The sequence below is a fragment of the Eurypyga helias genome, unplaced genomic scaffold (assembly GCF_000690775.1).
Source record: "Eurypyga helias isolate BGI_N326 unplaced genomic scaffold, ASM69077v1 scaffold48477, whole genome shotgun sequence".
In the NCBI taxonomy this organism is placed as follows: Eukaryota; Metazoa; Chordata; class Aves; order Eurypygiformes; family Eurypygidae; genus Eurypyga; species Eurypyga helias.
In genome coordinates this window covers 3,659-20,588 of record NW_010264577.1, presented here as the reverse complement: position 1 = coordinate 20,588, position 16,930 = coordinate 3,659, and the positions used below count along the sequence as shown (strand labels likewise).

Here is a 16,930-nt window from a genome sequence, read left to right as displayed (position 1 = left end):
GAAACCACCACTCAGAGCTGCAGGTGGCAAAGCAAGCCAAACAACGCAAGCACTTCCATAAGCAAGAGCGAAGCGTGGTCATTTGAGTTTATTTTTTGGCAAAATACTGTGAAGGATGGCTGGGAACATTGTATTTTGAAAGGTGAAAGTGCAACGGGATATATCTGTATTCTAATCTATAATGGCTGATGTTTGGGGTTGTATTCTTATAAAAAGCCCCACACAAAGGCAGTCTCTGCCCATGGCATACTCAAGTCACTGCTTCATTTTACGTTCTCCTTCCCTCCAAGGGGGATGGACAGGGATGAACACGTAGAAAACAGCCAGATCCCTTTGAACAGATGCAGCACCCTCAAGGCAGCGCACACCCTCCTCGGTACTGAGGCTGGTTTAGAGGATGGGCAAGAAGGGGCCGTGCTCTGAGCCCCACCAGCTCCTCTGTCACCGGTCTGCCACCTCCTCACGGCTGCACACCACGCCAGCGTCCTCCTCGTGGGAGCAGTTGTGCGTGCCGACATCGGCGTGGGCGCACTCCAGCAGTGTCTTCTCCTGCCCGGAGCACTGGACATCATCCAGGAGAATGCGAAGGGAGGTCCCTTCCCCAAATTCTGCCTTCTTGCTGGCCCGCACGACAAAGGGGAAGCCCAGCTGGCGGCACACCACGGCGGCGGCAGGCAAGCTCCAGCCATCATCGCACACCGTGCCCCACTCGCCATCGATGTAAACCTCTACCCGGCCCCGGCTCCGGCCACGGCCCCGCTGTCCCATCAGCCGCACAGCGCCGTTTCGCAGCGGCGGGGTCGTGCCAGGGGGTTTCTTCTTCCTGCGCTGCCCCCTCCTCTCTCCTCCCTTCCTGGGCCTGGGGGCCCTGCCACTCGGTGCTGGCGTGGTGGGCGTCCAGCTTCGGTTCCCCGGTGGGGCTTGGCCCACACCATCCACAGCCGGTGTCCGGGATGGTTCGGTGTCTGGCCTGCCTTCCCGTGGGGCCATGGCTGTGGCCTTCAGACGGGGACGCGGTGTTGGTGTTTTCACGATAAGCTCTGTTGGGGAAAAAACCCAAGAAACCATGAGTCTGTGACCCTATGGACAATACTTGAAGACAACTATGCAAAACCAGCTCTTATTTTTGACTTACATAACTCATTTCTTGCAATTTGCTTACTCGATACTGCTGAGAAGCGACAACGCTCCTAGTGAGCCAGTAATTCCTCAGCAAAGTGTTGGCTGCTTTTAGTTAGCAGAGAGAACTGCAGGGCTTAACGCCAACCAGTAAACCTCTCCATGAGGGAAACTCCAACCAGTTTATTGGCAAAACTTCAGCCTGGCCGTTAAAGGGTGGGCGCTGGAGTTTCACAGTCAGAAGCGGAGTTCCCCACCATACCCTTCTCCCCTGCTGAAAGCATTTTAAAGACAGGCACTATTCCTGCTTTTCTCTTCATTATTAATGATTGGATCATTACCAGACCAGAGTGCCGGCTTCCCCGCTGAGCCAGATGCTTTATTCAGAGGAGCTGAAATCAGGAACATTCAAAATCAATTCTCTCTGTCAACTGGAATGTGCAAAGGGAATGGAGTTGCCAGGACAACACATAAAACAGGATTTGGGGTTGGGTTTTTTTCTCCTTTATGAAGGAAAAAAATAGAAGAGCCTTGAACTCTGAAGAGCTGAAAATTCTTTGCTGTCACAGTTTCCAGGCGTTACTGGACTTGCTTATTCACATGGGCTCTATTTTTAGCTTAAAAATAAGTTTTAGCTTGTCAGAAGGAAGCAATTCGGAGTTACTCAGAATAACAATCTACTGAGCTGGGACAGGGTCACATACATGTGCAAAGGCATCGCCACTTTTTACATTGTATCCTTGATGTATCCAGTCTCATCAGCATTTGCTTTGTAGAAGGGAGACGGGGAAAACTATGTCTGTCCTATTTGTGCTTAGTATCTATTGTCCCCAAAACACAAACCCTTGCAGTGGTCCAGTTTTTCCAAATAACGTGCTTCGGAGAGGAACTGTACTTGTGGCATGAAAATATCTGCCTTCTGTGGAAGCTGAGGTTGTGAAGGCAAGAAACCAACGCGAAAGCCTTACCTGTGCACACCTCAGCTGCTGGAGCCTGATCTGGCAAAGCACTTAAAAACCCTGGAATTCATGTAATGGTATAGAGGGCTTCACGAAAGCTAACGGTCACCTGGGAGTGCTTTTCACCTCACTGAATCAAGTTGTTATTGCATACTACTATTCGTCAAGCTATTTATTAAATACACTTCCAACGAACGCACTCATCCAGCTAATGCAAGCTGCATGCCTTGGCGATTCTGTTGCATCCACACTAAGCACTAACCAAACCAGCACAATATTTACAGCTACTTGTCCTGTTTGCCTGCTTCTGAATTGAAATCATAGAATCACAGAATGGTTTGGGTTGGAAGGGACCTTAAAGATCATCTAGTTCCACCCCCCCTGCCATGGGCAGGGACACCTTCCACTAGACCAGGTTGCTCAAAGCCTCATCCAGCCTGGCCTTGAACACTTCCAGGGATAGGGCATCCACAGCTTCTCTGGGCAACCTGTTCCAGTGCCTCACCACCCTCTCCGAGAAGAACTTCTTCCTGATATCTAAATCTTCTTCCTTGGTTTTCACCTACACCTTAATTTAGTTCTTGGGACATTGAGCAGAATCTCTCCCACTGAGTTTCATTTTATGATGAAACTACCTTGTAAACATGCCTAAAAGATTAAGTTATATGTGTTGTTTAAAAATCTGAACTTGCACAGAGAATAATGCCTAAACAGAAAGAGAGACAAAGCGGGCTGAACACGAACCAAGTTACTAATGTTTGGAAATTGTGTGCAGAGCTTGTACAGGAAAATGCTTCTTAAGATGTGCTGAGTGCTCAGGCACATACAATTAATGATTAGCCTTAGATCTTGTTCCACCTTGAAGACTCAGTCTTGCAAGGTACTGAGTGCTCTCATTCCTTCCTGAAGTCACAGCTGTAGGAACTGTCACCGACTCAAATGCAATTTGAGTCACTGACAAAACACAATTAATGTAATTAAAAATTAGAGTATTCTGACACTATATTAATGTGATATAATAACATTAGCTTCATGACAAAGTTGTTAAGAGCACTGCCTTGTAAGAGTACATGTGCAAACAAAATGCACAGGGGAAAAGAAAGGTGATGCTGCCTAATGTAGTTTTGAGATTCTAAATAGCGTATTTAGGTTTTTGCCCTTAACACATTTAGTACTTGGCTTGTTGCAGATTCAGCTCCATCGCTGACTGCTCCAGCTTTGGCAGTACAATACTTCCTTCAGTATGAAGCAATCAAAAAGCCCTGGAGGGTTTGGATAAGGCAAAGTTCACCTGAATGGCTGATGATGCCGATTCTTTTCAGAGTGTTTTCTCATCCCATAGTCTCTCACAACTAACAATGACTCAGCCCTCAATGAGCTGCTCCCAGCCTTTTAGCCAACCTACCCTTCAGCTCCTGAAGTGCTCCTCGCCACCTGAAGGCACTGCAAAAAATCACTTCTCACTGAAAAGCACCATCGAGCACAGGATCTCAGTACAGAAAGAGTTACAGGGAAACCAAGTTGGTGGTAAGGTACAATGTAGCATGGAAATGCATCAAAAATGTACAGGGGCAGAAACTGTAGAGAAGATTTCACGTGGCCAGGAGAGGGGAAATACCTTATGCCTTATTTGAGCCAACTCTTCAGATCCAAAACAGCTGGTAAGAATTAATTTTGAGGATACTCTGAAAAGTGAAGTTCTGGGTGGTCTCTGTGCATAGAGACAGTGCGAGCCTGGAGTTTGTACTCACTGCCAGCTAGCTTGCACCAATAATAAACAGCAACAGTGACACTTACTCTCCTTTGGCACAAACTGGATGAGCTTGCTTTTTACTTTCACTGGCAACGGCTCAACTTGGCATTTTCCTGGTGGTGCTCTCCTACGAAAAAAGGGACACAGACGGTACACAATTAATTCCTTTCCCCTGGCATTGTAAGCCTATGCTTCCCGTTGTTTTTCAATGAATGTAGAAGACACTGGAAAAAAAAAAAAAAAGACAAAAAGACTGTTTAAATGACCCAAGTAATCTCTTACAGTAGAAAACGTAATTAAACAATCACATATCTGCATTGACCAAAGTCCAAACAATCACAAAGCAGTGGAGTCCTCTGGCTGTGTTTCCACTTGCTATGGCTGAATCCATTAAGGAAATGAAACATTGGCAGGTTCATGCATTACAGAAAGAGATTAGTCAAACTGAAAATAAAAATTGCAAAACTAGAGGGTATATGTCGAACGTCTCATACAAGTCATGTGCACGCAAGTTTTCAGGCTGTCTTCAGAGAAGGGAAATAACACACTATTATTCACAAGTAAAGCCCACACACAAGCCTAACTACTGCAAAAGCAGTACCAAAAATGCGTTAGTTTCAAGCAAGAGCTCTAAGTGTTTCTTACAGATGCTTCCTCTCAGTATGATGCATTATTTTGACACAGATTTCTTTGCCATGGAGGTATATCTCACTTCTGAGAAGTTACATCCAGTTCATCATCACTTTTTCCTATGCTGGCTGGCTCATTAATCTGCAGCCTTCTCCAGAACTTTTCAAACTGGTTCAAAAATGCATTATGTTTGCATTTGGAGGGTATAACTCCTTTGTAATTAGGATTGTTTGCATTTGAGTTTCTGTGGAAGGCAAATAACTCCTCTCTCAACTACTGCCACAGGGACATTCCCTACTTTTATGAATTTTCCTGTGATTTTTTTCTGGAATCTACACAATAAGGAAACTTCTTTGTAAACCTAAAGTTATGACTGTCTTTTGACTTCTGCTTTCTTAATTTTTGCAAAGGTTGTGCAATAGCAGCCTCTTAATACACAGTTTACAGGAACTCCTCTGCCGTGTTAGATAATGGAAAATGCTCCTGACAGAGGAGAGTCAGAGGAAAACACGTGGCAGTTCTGGAGGCTGTTTAACTTTGAGGTCTGGTTCCAACATAGAACAGAAAAGTGGTTTGGTTCAAAATGGTCAGATAGCTAAAGCTGTAAATTTAATCTGTTTAAAAAAAAAAAAAAAGACTACAAAGGTCTCACTCTACATGTCTGGCTGCAAGTATTTTGGTATTTAGCCAATAATAGTAATACTTAAAAAAACAGGAAGATGGAAAAAACAGCTATAAGTCTTCCCATAAAACACAGCTACTCCCTGCCCTGGCCAGTCTGAAGATACAAACACGCAGGATCCAGAAGGTGTAACAATGGTTTTAGTTCCTTGGCCAAGCCATTTTCCTCCCTGAAACACAGAAAGCAGTGTACTTTCTGACATTCGTTTCTGCTTTGCTTGCGAAAGCACTGCAGGTCATGCTGGGTCAGCTTCGGCTGCAGCTGCCTGGGCACGGCACATGGGATGGAGAGGAGCTGAGCATAAACACCTTGAGAAAAACTGCCTTCTCCCGGGCAGGAATCTGAAGAAACTTTAGCTAAGAAAGACAAGTCACCCATAAAATGCTCCTTTAGCCTTCAGAAACAAATATTCCAAGCCACGTAACACCAATGCCCCACAACAAACAAGTTGGTGGTCACCAGGCAGCATAGACTGATGCCTGCGGGAGCAAAGCAGGCCCACAGCAGGTCACCCCAGCCATTCCTTGATCAAGCTCCACAGCAGGGCCCAGCATGGGAGAAGAGCCCATAATCAGTCAACCTCATTCATCACATCCACACCTGGACACACCGCACCACGCTCAGGCTTTGCGACAAGAACGTCTCATACCTAGAGGTGTCCACCACTTTGTACACCACTCCATGGGGAGCCGTGGCGCTTGGTATGCCGGTAGACATGAAGTAAAGTTCCCCTGGGAAAAAAGCCAAACACAGCCATGAAAACTCGCCATGGAGCTTCTGTCCTGTACAGCACAAGGGCATCAACTCCACATGACAGGTCAGAGAGCGTCAGAAAACCTGGGACTGACGTGGAGGAAACAAGGCAGGTTTGTATTTGGGTTTGTCATGAGAGTTCATCTGCAGTCCAGTGGCAGAAAATGCTCCTGTTGAGTGGGAGCTTTTACATATGGTCATGCAATATTATTTTGACAAATTTCCACGGCAGCTTCAGCTGCCCAGACTTCAGCTGTCATCTCACTCTGATCCGTGTCCTTTAACTTCACTAATGCACAACGGTCAAACCCTGAGTTCCCTTTGTCAAAATGAAATTAAAGGAAATTAGGACTGTTCACGCTTCTGCTCTTTGGATGAAACACCCTTTGGGGTGAATTACAGAACAAGATTTTGCTTTTGCTTTCTCTAGCACGCTCACAAGGTGAGATGTGTCTCACGAGAAAGGCATTTGGGCTCGTCACAGCTCTGACAGGTCACATGGGCAGGCCCCGACCTTCCGCCAAACAATGTCCATCATCATTTATTTGACTTTTTTCTCTGAACTGCATTTCCATCCCTCTCTTTGTGTTGTGCAGGGGAGAACAGGACGAGCGGTCCCTCTGGCACTCTCCTTTCTCTTTTGCCAGCTCAAGGCTTCAGCAGTGCAATGAAAAGGATCCGAGAGCTGATTGGGATGAAAAAGTAAATTTGCAATATTTCAAAGAGAAAAAGGAAGAAAAACAGGCAACAAAGACCTTTTTAGTAAGTAAAGCAGATTTCTTTGAGCATCCTGTGGGTACCCCAAAGGGAAGAGGAGAAGAATTGGAGGGGTCAGAGTGGGCAGAGGAGGGTGCGGGCAGTTGGTGGCAGCTGGTACTGGCTGCTCAGCCTCCCTGAGCCTCCGTGAGCCTCCCAGCTCTCCTGCACTGCCCTGTCTGAGTTCTGCCTGATGCTTCCAGGGCAGAAACCAGCCACCCAGCCACCCCTGGCTGGTTTCTTCCTTTTTCTGCTGGGCTTCATTCACCACCGGCCAGAGGCAGCCTTGATGCAAACAGGGATAGCAAACACTTGGCACTGCATCTTGTGGTGCAGTGACATGTACTCCACACCCCATCCCTTTTTCCCAGAAATTATCAGGCAGAAATATGGATGCAGGGGCCACGAAGCACTCTGGCTATATAACACATGTGCCCCACAGACACAGCACAGTGCCTGGGGTGTCCCCGATGCATTCAGCTGCCATGGGACGGGGCTGCTGGCTTTATAATAGCTGTGCAATGAGCCAAAAATATAGGTGTCCCCACTGCATCTACACATCCACTACACCAGCAGGATTAACATTCATCAGAGCAACAACCCCAAAACCCGAATTCTTCAGTGAAGAAAAGCTTATGAAAATAAACTGTGTGATAAACTTGTAATAAACCAGATTCCCAGCACACCAAAAAGGTGCAAGAGAAGACTGTTCACTGCAGATAAACCAACGTCACCACACTGTTATCAACAGGATTTCTTTCTGTTATAATAAAGCAAACACCAGGCGAGTAATACCGCTGTGAACAGACTCCAGGCCAGATTTCCACCCAGCTCTGTTACACTTTTACAAAGCACACAGGAAAAACACAGGGCCGAAGAAAGGTGGCAGCGTTTCACCCCCTCAAGTGCACAGGCCCTGCCCACCAGCACAGGAGGTGCATGAACTAGGGCTGCAGTTGGCAGCTTGACACTGCACTTGGCAGCCCTCTGCCCTGGCATAAAGCAGATTGAAACTTTTTTTTTTATTTTAGGGTAAGATATCCTTGTACAACACTGTGAAACAGCTTTATTTCCCATGAAAATTAGCCATTAAAGAAAATAGATTTGAACTCCAAAACAGATAAAATTCCAAAGTCAAACTTTTGAGCTAATACCTAATTGGAATGATTTGCATTTTCATTATAATATTTGCATTTATTTGATATGCAACACATGTTGCATTTGTGCCACATCCACACCTGACATAATCTGCTGGAAGAACAGAAATTTAAAAACTGGGGGCATTCTGGAAGCGGGTGCTTGTGACCACCAGCCAGGACCTCCCCACAGCGGGGCAGAACACACTCCTGCCTTGCCAAGTCACACACAAGTCTATTTAGCAAGGCTCATCCTCTCCCCGCTCCCATGCAAGAGCTGCCTGCCCTGCCGTGGGGCAGGGCAATTAACCATATCCCTGTACAAAGGTAGCCACCACCAGCTTTCATCCCAGGACTCCATTTCCTCCTTTTCAAATCGCAGCTGCTCCCTCCTAGAAAGCAAAATGCCTCCAGTCTTGAAAACACAGCTATGCAAAGCATCCTTCAGTCCCATGCAAGGCAAAATCCCAGCTGGCACTAATAAAATATGGACTTAAGCGGCGTTTTGCTGATGCCTCACTCGAGAGACAACGTCGGGCTTTCCTTCTGCTTCACCTCTAGAGGTACAAATATTCCAGGCCAGGGTGAGCAGGTCCATAATTACCGTTCATTACCTCTGCTTCCCTGTAACCATAAATAATTTCAACATCCTTCTTGCCTAGCCAAGAGCATAGACTCGCTCTGACTTGGGTACCAGCTTCTCAGCCTCTGAGGGTGTGCATACGCCACGGCACTGTGAAGAATGAGGTTTCTTTTCTAACCTGTGCTTTACTGTACTGCCCCCCCCGCTGGCCCCCATCCCTCCAGAGGGTAGGCATGCAGGCGGCTGCACGCCCAGCACACCCAGACTCAGTCCTGCAGGGATCTATCCCATTCCCCCTGCAGTCACTGTGTGGCATGTCGACCGCAAAATTAGGATTGTAACTTTGGTTTGATATCTGGGAGATTCTGGGAATCTCACCCACCAGCATTTTACAGACTGGCAGACTCATCCTCTGCCTCCCCACCACCCACTCCCTCCCAGGAGCCCTCTCTGACCCATTCTCAGGCGTTTTACTCCTGAGAAACCACAATCATGCCATTCAGTGCGATATAAAGTTAAAAGATTACCTGCTTCATCTTCAGCAAAGGAGATGATGTACTGATAATAGTTATTGATAAGCCCAGGGAACATGCACGTTTGTCCCGTCCCCATGCAGATTTCACTGTACTGCCACTCTCTGGTAGCACGATCCTCCTTCAAAGACATCAGGCGTCTGCAAGGCAAAAGAACACTTGCACCAAACAACTGAGAAGGTGATTTATGAACATTAATTGTGACACCTGAAAGGATATTTAATGCTTCCTACCCGCACCAGCTAGTATAGGAACTGTAGCTCCTTCCAAGAAACAAGACTGTTAATATTAAAACATATATTACACACCCCTGCAACAACTTGTCTTGCAGAGGCAACACAAGCACAAGAAAAAATTATATGGGAGGGTTTAAGAGATGTCAGACTGGGGGAACCTTGCCGGAGATGCATAGCACTTGGCTTCACCGCAGCTCTGCGGCCTCTCTCCTGCGCCCAGGACCAGGGCATCAGCAGGGCAGGCAGTGTGGGGGCTGCATGCGAGGGGCCTGGCAGATGCAGATACAGCAAGGGCAGAGAAGGTGTGGGGAAAACAAGGCAGTGTCATGCCTGTCTCATCACAGGTTTGCATCAGACTCACTGGTGGACAATTTTATTTTTCTTTCAACATCTTCAGTGTCTGGAAGCATTGCATCAGATTGAAGGTTTTCCTTAGGATGCATTCAAATGCTTATTTACATCACTTCCAGGACTTCAAATGAACATCTTACCATTGCTCCTTTATTTGTACCAACGGGATGTGAATCAGCCACATTGAGGGCTGTTGGAATGCAAAGATCGCGTTCCTGCACAGCACCATGGAATAAAGGTTATATAAAACACGCCACGTGAGCCCTCTGTCATGAGCTGCCAGGCTTTGTGCAGTGCTTGCAACAGCAAGTAGCAGCATGCCCTCAGGTGTTAGACTGCATGAGCACTCGCAGGGAGGTGCAGTATCACCGGAGGACCTTGGCTGGGCGTACAGCTTACTGACTGAAGCATTTACTCACCCACTCATAAAATCACCGAATATGTACAGGCCATTCAGGTTTGGGGACTCGCAACCCCGATAGACATAGCCTCCCGTCACAGATTTCCCCATTTTGTGTGGATACGCGTAAATTGGAAGCACGTCATCTGTAGGTGAGAAAAGATCTGTGACTTGCCTTGTTTTACACGTGGTGCAGAACAGCTGTTTATCTAGATCATTCCGAGACTAACATGATGCAATCAGGTTCTCTTGAACATTTTCTACGTAAATGATGTGCCGGTGTAGTCATTTGTAGTTTGAGTTTCCCCTTTTCAGAACCACGGTCGACAGCCCTGTCTAGCTGGCTGTACCAGAGAGACTGGTCGGTGTTTCACGTGCAATACAAGTGAGTTCTGGTAAGCCTGAGTGCTCTCTGTCCCCCGGAAACCTCACCTTTCTCCTGAGCCCTTCTCCTCCTGCTACAAGCCAGCTCTGTTAGTGTCACTTCTGGCCCATTTCTACACAGCCTGGCTCGTTCTGCTACAGATCTGCAGGTTACCCTTATTGTCACTGCACCCACGCAGGAAATGTTTGCCCAATGCAGCTTTGTTTCGGTGGTGAAAGGGAAAAAAGAGGCAGGTGACTCCAGACTGCAGGCACTGATGAAAATACATGTCAGATGTCAGTACGAATAACTTCTGTTTCTCTGAGACAACAGAGCTTAACCTGAAAGGGCCATCAAATATTTATGGTGTGGCACAAGCAAGATGTAGTTCTGGCACATTCATTGTAAAATGCAGGTTAAAACAGAACACAGAAGCAAAACAGAGGGAAATGCCCTGATTTTGAGGGTCTCCATTGGATGCTCCCTCACCCTTCTTTTGAAGCTTTTGGGCTACAGATATCTCCTCATAGTACCCACCCCCCTCCTCTTCCTAACAGCCTTTCTCTCTGCCCATGGAGCAGACGCATCAAGTAGCAAAGCCAGCAGCTATGCCAGAGAGGAACTTGCACCACGGGCATTTCATCTAAAGCACGTTTTCCACACTTCAGCTACACTTATCATTTTAAAGGGGCTGTGACATTTCACTGTTCTAACAAAAGGGTCTCTAAAGGCACCAGAAATCGTTCCGAATCCCTGGTGACCTCAGTAAAGTGCCTGCCACGAACGCTCACGCAGGCGTTGTCACACAGGAGAGCACTGAACAGCCTCTCTGACAGCAGCTTTAGCAAAGGGAATGCAAAAAGTCTGCTCCCTGCTCTCGGAATTCTTATAAAAACCACTTCTCACCATCACTGTACTTGTAGCTAAGTTAATAAAAGGAAGTAAGTTAAACTAAGTTAATAAAAAGAAGGAAGTTAAACAACACCACATAGCAGATAGAAGAGAAAAAACCCGTGAATCTCAGCTAGTGCAAATCAGTGCCAGCCCACTGTCCCCCCGCATCTCTAGGGAGATGCTCCAACACAAGATGTGGTCCACATCAGACCCTGCAACACAATACACTCTGATTTCACACATGCCCTTGAAGTTAGCCAGTCAGCAAATGCCCTGAATCCAAGCTTGAAAAGTTAAAAAAAAAAAGAAAGGTTTTCCTTTTTGGCACAGCTAAAAGAAACAAAAATACACTGGACATGGAGTTACCTGCAAAGCAGACAGTGCGCATGCTGGTTGACTACATCCACAATATTTTTCTTCCTTTTTTTTAAAGAAGGACACTCCTTGTGAGTTATGGAGAAAAACACAACTGCTCCAATTGTTCTTGCTTCTGCAGGAAAGCTTATTTTATGTGGAAAAGCTGAAATTGTCCCCATAAATCACAGAATTGCCAAGCAACTTGACTAATAACACAGATCGCCTAAAAAGCCAACAGCTAGCATGTTTAATTTTCCTCCTAACTCTAAAATGGCAACATTTGGTCTTTCAACATTTATCCCCAAGTCAGTTTCCTTCTAGGCTCAGACATTATAGGTTTACATCTCAAAAACATACGTTTTCCGCCAGGCTTTGAAGGCAGGAACTAAAAGTAACGGTTCAGGAAACCGTACAGTGTGAGACACAGGTAATTTAGAGAGAACATCTACTTACCCATCGAAGAATTGGCGCAAAGTTTTTTATCGTAACAGCTGAACCCTTCTCTCGCCCTCCAGCCGTAATTTTTCCCTTTCTCGACGATGTCGATTTCTTCGTATTTATTCTGCCCCACGTCTCCGCAGAAGAGCCGCCCTTTCCCTTCCTTGGTTTGGGGTTCGCCCCTATCAAAAGAGCAGCGCCACATATTTCTCACTCCATACGCATAGACTTCGGGGCGAGCCTTAGGGTCGTTGATAAAAGGGTTGTCGGGAGGGATTCGGTAGAGAGGCCCGCGGTCGTTGTTGTTCACATCGATCCGCAGCACTTTGCCCAGCAGGGTTGATCTGTATTGGGAGAAGAAAGGAAATTAAAAAAAACCCCACAGAAATAAAGCTTGACCTTGGTTAAACGTCAGAGACGGGGTTTTTTGAAAGCCTAGGGTTTCATTCTTTCTGGTTTGGAAAAGACAAGTCTTTCAATATTGCTGAAAAAAACAACCATTTCAAGACAATTTCATTTGTACCAGGCCACCAAACTGACTTCCCAGGACCCGCTGCCCACCGATGCGCAAATCGATGGCTTGGAGCCGCCGCAGGGATGGGTCCACTCTTCCCGTACCATGGACCTTCCCTCCACTTGCAGAAAACTGGGCTCTGAGCAGACAGCTGGAAGGCTCAGTGAGCTATTGCTGCTTACAGGGAAAAAGACACACCTCCATAACCTCCCCTAAGGAAACTGGAGCTACTCGAGAGGTCTACTCAAGCATCAGTGAGGGCATTAGGGAAATAGTAAACCCAAGATAGAAAATCCCACCCATTTACCTCCCTCAGTTTCTCTTCTCAACCCAAGGGCGACTGGAGGGACACACAGCGCACACAAGTTTTTAGGGGCTCTTACTTGTTCTGGGCGTTTCCAAAGGTCCCAAAAGGATCCCCAGCCATGCCTCCATCTCCAGTAAATATATAGAGATACCCATCATCTCCAAAGAGCAGCTCTCCTCCGTTATGGTTGGAAGCAGGTTCTTCTATTTCCAAGATTATCCTAAGCAAAAACAGGGAGGAGGCATTACCTCCAGCACAAGCCCTAAGCAAAGGGCAGAGCGTCACTCCAATGCTGCCCTTGACACATGGAAATGGCTACAGACCAGTTGTGAGGCAAATTCCTCCTTATCCACGTTACTGAATTCTGCTTGGGCGTAATTGATTTTCTAACCTTAAATAATTCCACTGCATTTTCCAGATTGCAGAAACACGGAATTGTGTAATAAGGAAAATCTGGGAAATCACATGACAGACTATACTTTTAATGAATTATACTTTTCCTCTGATTCTTCCTTCCTCCTTGTTAAACTTCTTTTTTTTTTAAGAGACGGCATCTCAGCTCAAATCTGATTGTAAACTGAAAGAGAAAGGACTCCAGCCCATGTGTGCATTTGTACAGCATTTGGCACCACCCTGACAGGAACTTACAAGGCAAACCTAAAACTTTTCAAACATTAAGTAACAGTTAAATTCTTAAGGAGAGAAGAATCCTGAAATGGTAATTACATACACAGGACTTTACAAGCTTCAGGAAAGGTTAAAAGCAGCCCCACCAATGAATTAACATTTTGACAAAGGTTCAAAGCAGTACCAACAATCTTTACCTTAATTTAAAACCAAACTCTCAATTTTAACTGTTTATTTTATGCACTTGGCATCCCTTTCTAGTAAGAAAAGGGTGAGATATATAAAAGTATAACTTTCTAGAAAGGTGAAACCACAAATGCAAGCAGTGGAGGTTCCCAGATGTAATAACTGAAGTTTATTTTACCCCAGCTTCTAAAAAAGTTGATTTCATGCTATCAGTGCCTCTGAATGGCTGCAACACCAAATGATAACAGTCACTTATACCACCTCATTTTTAGCGATTTTTTTTTTCTGAAAATACTGAGAGTTTGTGTACAGACTGTAAATTGTGGGAAGGAACCCAGCTATGTAATTGTTCTGTCACCTGCCGCTAAATGACACCCCCTCTGAGATAAGGGAACTGTGCACGAGCGCAGAGACTCCAGCTGGCAGCAGGAGCCAGTGAAGATCCTGTATGGATACCAAGGTGAATCTTCCTCAGCCCCCCCAAAGAAGACGGACCAAAACCCAAAACGCACCGTACGCCTTCCTGCTGAGGCCATGCAGGCCATGTGTCGGCCTGAGCTCCCTCCTGGGCAGCATCTCAGGATGAAGTCAGTGGGACTCGTGCCTACACAAGCACATTGGGACCACAACTCTGTTTTCTTAAGCTTTAGCCATACTAACCATCAGCTAAATAAGCACAGAAAATGTTACAAACGTAGAGCCTGAGGATTTTTAAACAAGACATCTCAGGGGCCCTGACATCTGCAGCTCCATGCTCCTGACTTGCTTCCCTGAGGACCACGTTTAAATTCCCCTTACCTGTCATCTGCAGTCTGGTTACACTCCATTGCTGTAACTGCTTTATAAACCAGCGTCCCCTTTCTCTCATCAGACTTACGTGCATTTTTCAGCTAGAATCATCCACTGCCGAGTATTTGGAAAGACCTACTGCCACTCACGTAACAGAGCGAAAACCTTAACCTGAGTCGTATTTGAGGGTCTCTTAAAACAGTTGGTTCTGTTACGTGGTTCTGCAACAGGTTATAAATCTATAGACCGAGTCCACAAACAAAACCTCTTATTATCTGTGTGTATCGATGTGGATTTTCAGCTAGAATCATCCACTGCCGAGTATTTGGAAAGACCTACTGCCACTCACGTAACAGAGCGAAAACCTTAACCTGAGTCGTATTTGAGGGTCTCTTAAAACAGTTGGTTCTGTTACGTGGTTCTGCAACAGGTTATAAATCTATAGACCGAGTCCACAAACAAAACCTCTTATTATCTGTGCGTATCGATGTGGAACAACTGCAGGATCAGATTCAAACAAATGAAATTTCCAATCAAAATGCACTCAGTAACAGCAGAGCGGTTTGCATTGTATTTAATTTGACATTAACTTTGTAATATCACAGGGTTGAGCTGTCATTCAGATAAAGAAACGTGGGGCCAAATCCATCTTTGTTCCGGTATCACCGAGTTTGTTTGTACTTATTTTGGAAACCTTTAGCTTCGAGATGAATTTCACTCATGCTTTGCAGAAGTCTATTTTAAAGGGTAATAATTACAATACCAAAAAAACTCCAACCAACACCCAACCCTCAAAATACTAACTGTAAATAAGGTTTAATCAATGTTCAGTTAAATCTTCTGGCACACCAGAACTGAGAAATGTAAATGTTTTATCCCTGAGCACTTGCAGTTCATTCACGGAGGACAGGCACATTATCTGTCTCAGCCAGCCTGACATGGACTTGGACTAACTTGCTACCACACTGGAATGCAAAAACAACGTTAAGCTAAGTAAGTCTCGTTCATAAATAGCCTTTAAAATGCACAAGCAGCCCTCTGAGATCTTAAATACATTTGTCAGAGAAATGTGTGTACAATACCTTTCAGAACCATGGTCCAAAGCATTCATGTCAGCAGGAGATATTCTGAACTCACTGATTCGGATTCTCTCTTCATAACGAACTTCAACTGAATAGTAGACATACACTTTACCATTAAATTTGAATTTAGGATGGAAGACAATACCTAGAAAACCTCTCTCGTCTCCTTCCCAAGGTGAGGTAAGTACGGCTTCGCTGATGTTCAGAAATGGCTTTTCGAGCCTGGATCGATCGGGGAGGTAGGTCCACACCAGGCCAATCTGCTCCGCGATGAAGAACCTGTGGGTGCCATCGTTGGCGTGCACCATCGCAACGGGATTGCGCAGCCCATTGGCGACCTCCACGAGGCAGAGCTGGAGACAGCCCTCCGTGTCGGCGGTCACCAACCCCAGGTTTTGGTTAAGGTTCTGGTTAGCCAGCAGGTGTGGAAAACAGTAGTCGGTGTCCTCCAAGGACAGGTAGCGGCAGAATTTGGCCATGTTGTTCTCCAGTGCAATTAACTCTTGGTCTGCAGAAAGATAGCGAAAAATGGAGCGGCATTTTTGCCACACTTGCAGGCAATAGTCTTGGCAAAGTCCTGGTATCGTCCGCACAGGGGTGGAGGGATCCTCAGCATCATACAAGTGAGCTGCATATGGAGAGCATCCGTAGGGGAAAGGAGAAAAAGCCTAAAGCCATTTCTTGGACCAGATTTGAAACATCTGAGCTGGAATATTTCTCCAACACTAATTGGAGAAATTTCACCTTAATTACAACATATGTTGTGGTTTATTCTGAAAATATATTAACAGAGGAAAAAGTCTTAAAAAGGGGGTTTATCTCATCATTCAGGAAAATGACCGTCAATATTCCTGGTGAAAGCTGGCTTCCTCATGCTGTTATTCATTTATTCCAGCCATAGCACTAACTCAGGAAAATCAGCAATGACATGTATCTTGCTATATCACCCTAGTAGACTCTACTGTGGAAAAAGAGATTTTCTGTCTTGGTTGCTCTGACTTCATCTATGAAATAACAAGCAGACTCATCCCAGCACAGAAGCAAAACCAAGGAGTTAGCTAAGAAGATTCAGGTCCTGCATCTCCAGGCTGAGGAAGGAACAGGAAAGGCCAGCGGGGTGAAAGATTGTGGCTTCCATACCTCATCTGATAACAGAGGCACGTACTTCAAACCCAGACACGATCTACAGGTGGGAAGCAGCAGGATGAGGAAGCGTAGGAGGAGAGAAGGTCACCCATCCTTTGTACCATGCAGTGCACCCAGCCCCAGGATGCTCTCACTGCATACATGACACAGCTCAGCTCCAGCTGCCTTTGCTGGTGGACCTTTGCCTACAGACACTTCATATACGTGACTAGAAGAGGTGAAATGAATCTCACGGTCATGACGCTGCTCATCGAGTTCTGTGGGGATTGTTCAGGCTAGAGGATTTCAGAGACTGAGGACTAAATGGCCATAATCCAGACAAGGTCCACCAGCAG

General features: G+C 45.9%; 1 protein-coding gene across 1 annotated transcript; it reads right to left on the bottom strand.

Annotated features, from left to right (window-relative positions):
- Positions 1 to 441: 441 nt before the first annotated feature.
- Positions 442 to 16,117, bottom strand: HHIPL1 (HHIP-like 1; the record flags this gene model as incomplete). The annotated part of the gene is made up of 8 exons (XM_010156418.1): positions 442 to 1,040; positions 3,876 to 3,958; positions 5,793 to 5,874; positions 8,899 to 9,044; positions 9,911 to 10,037; positions 11,960 to 12,288; positions 12,842 to 12,985; positions 15,450 to 16,117. Coding segments are annotated over 8 exons (2,178 nt in total), but the record flags the coding sequence as incomplete, so codon positions are not given.
- Between the last annotated feature and the right edge of the window lie 813 nt (positions 16,118 to 16,930).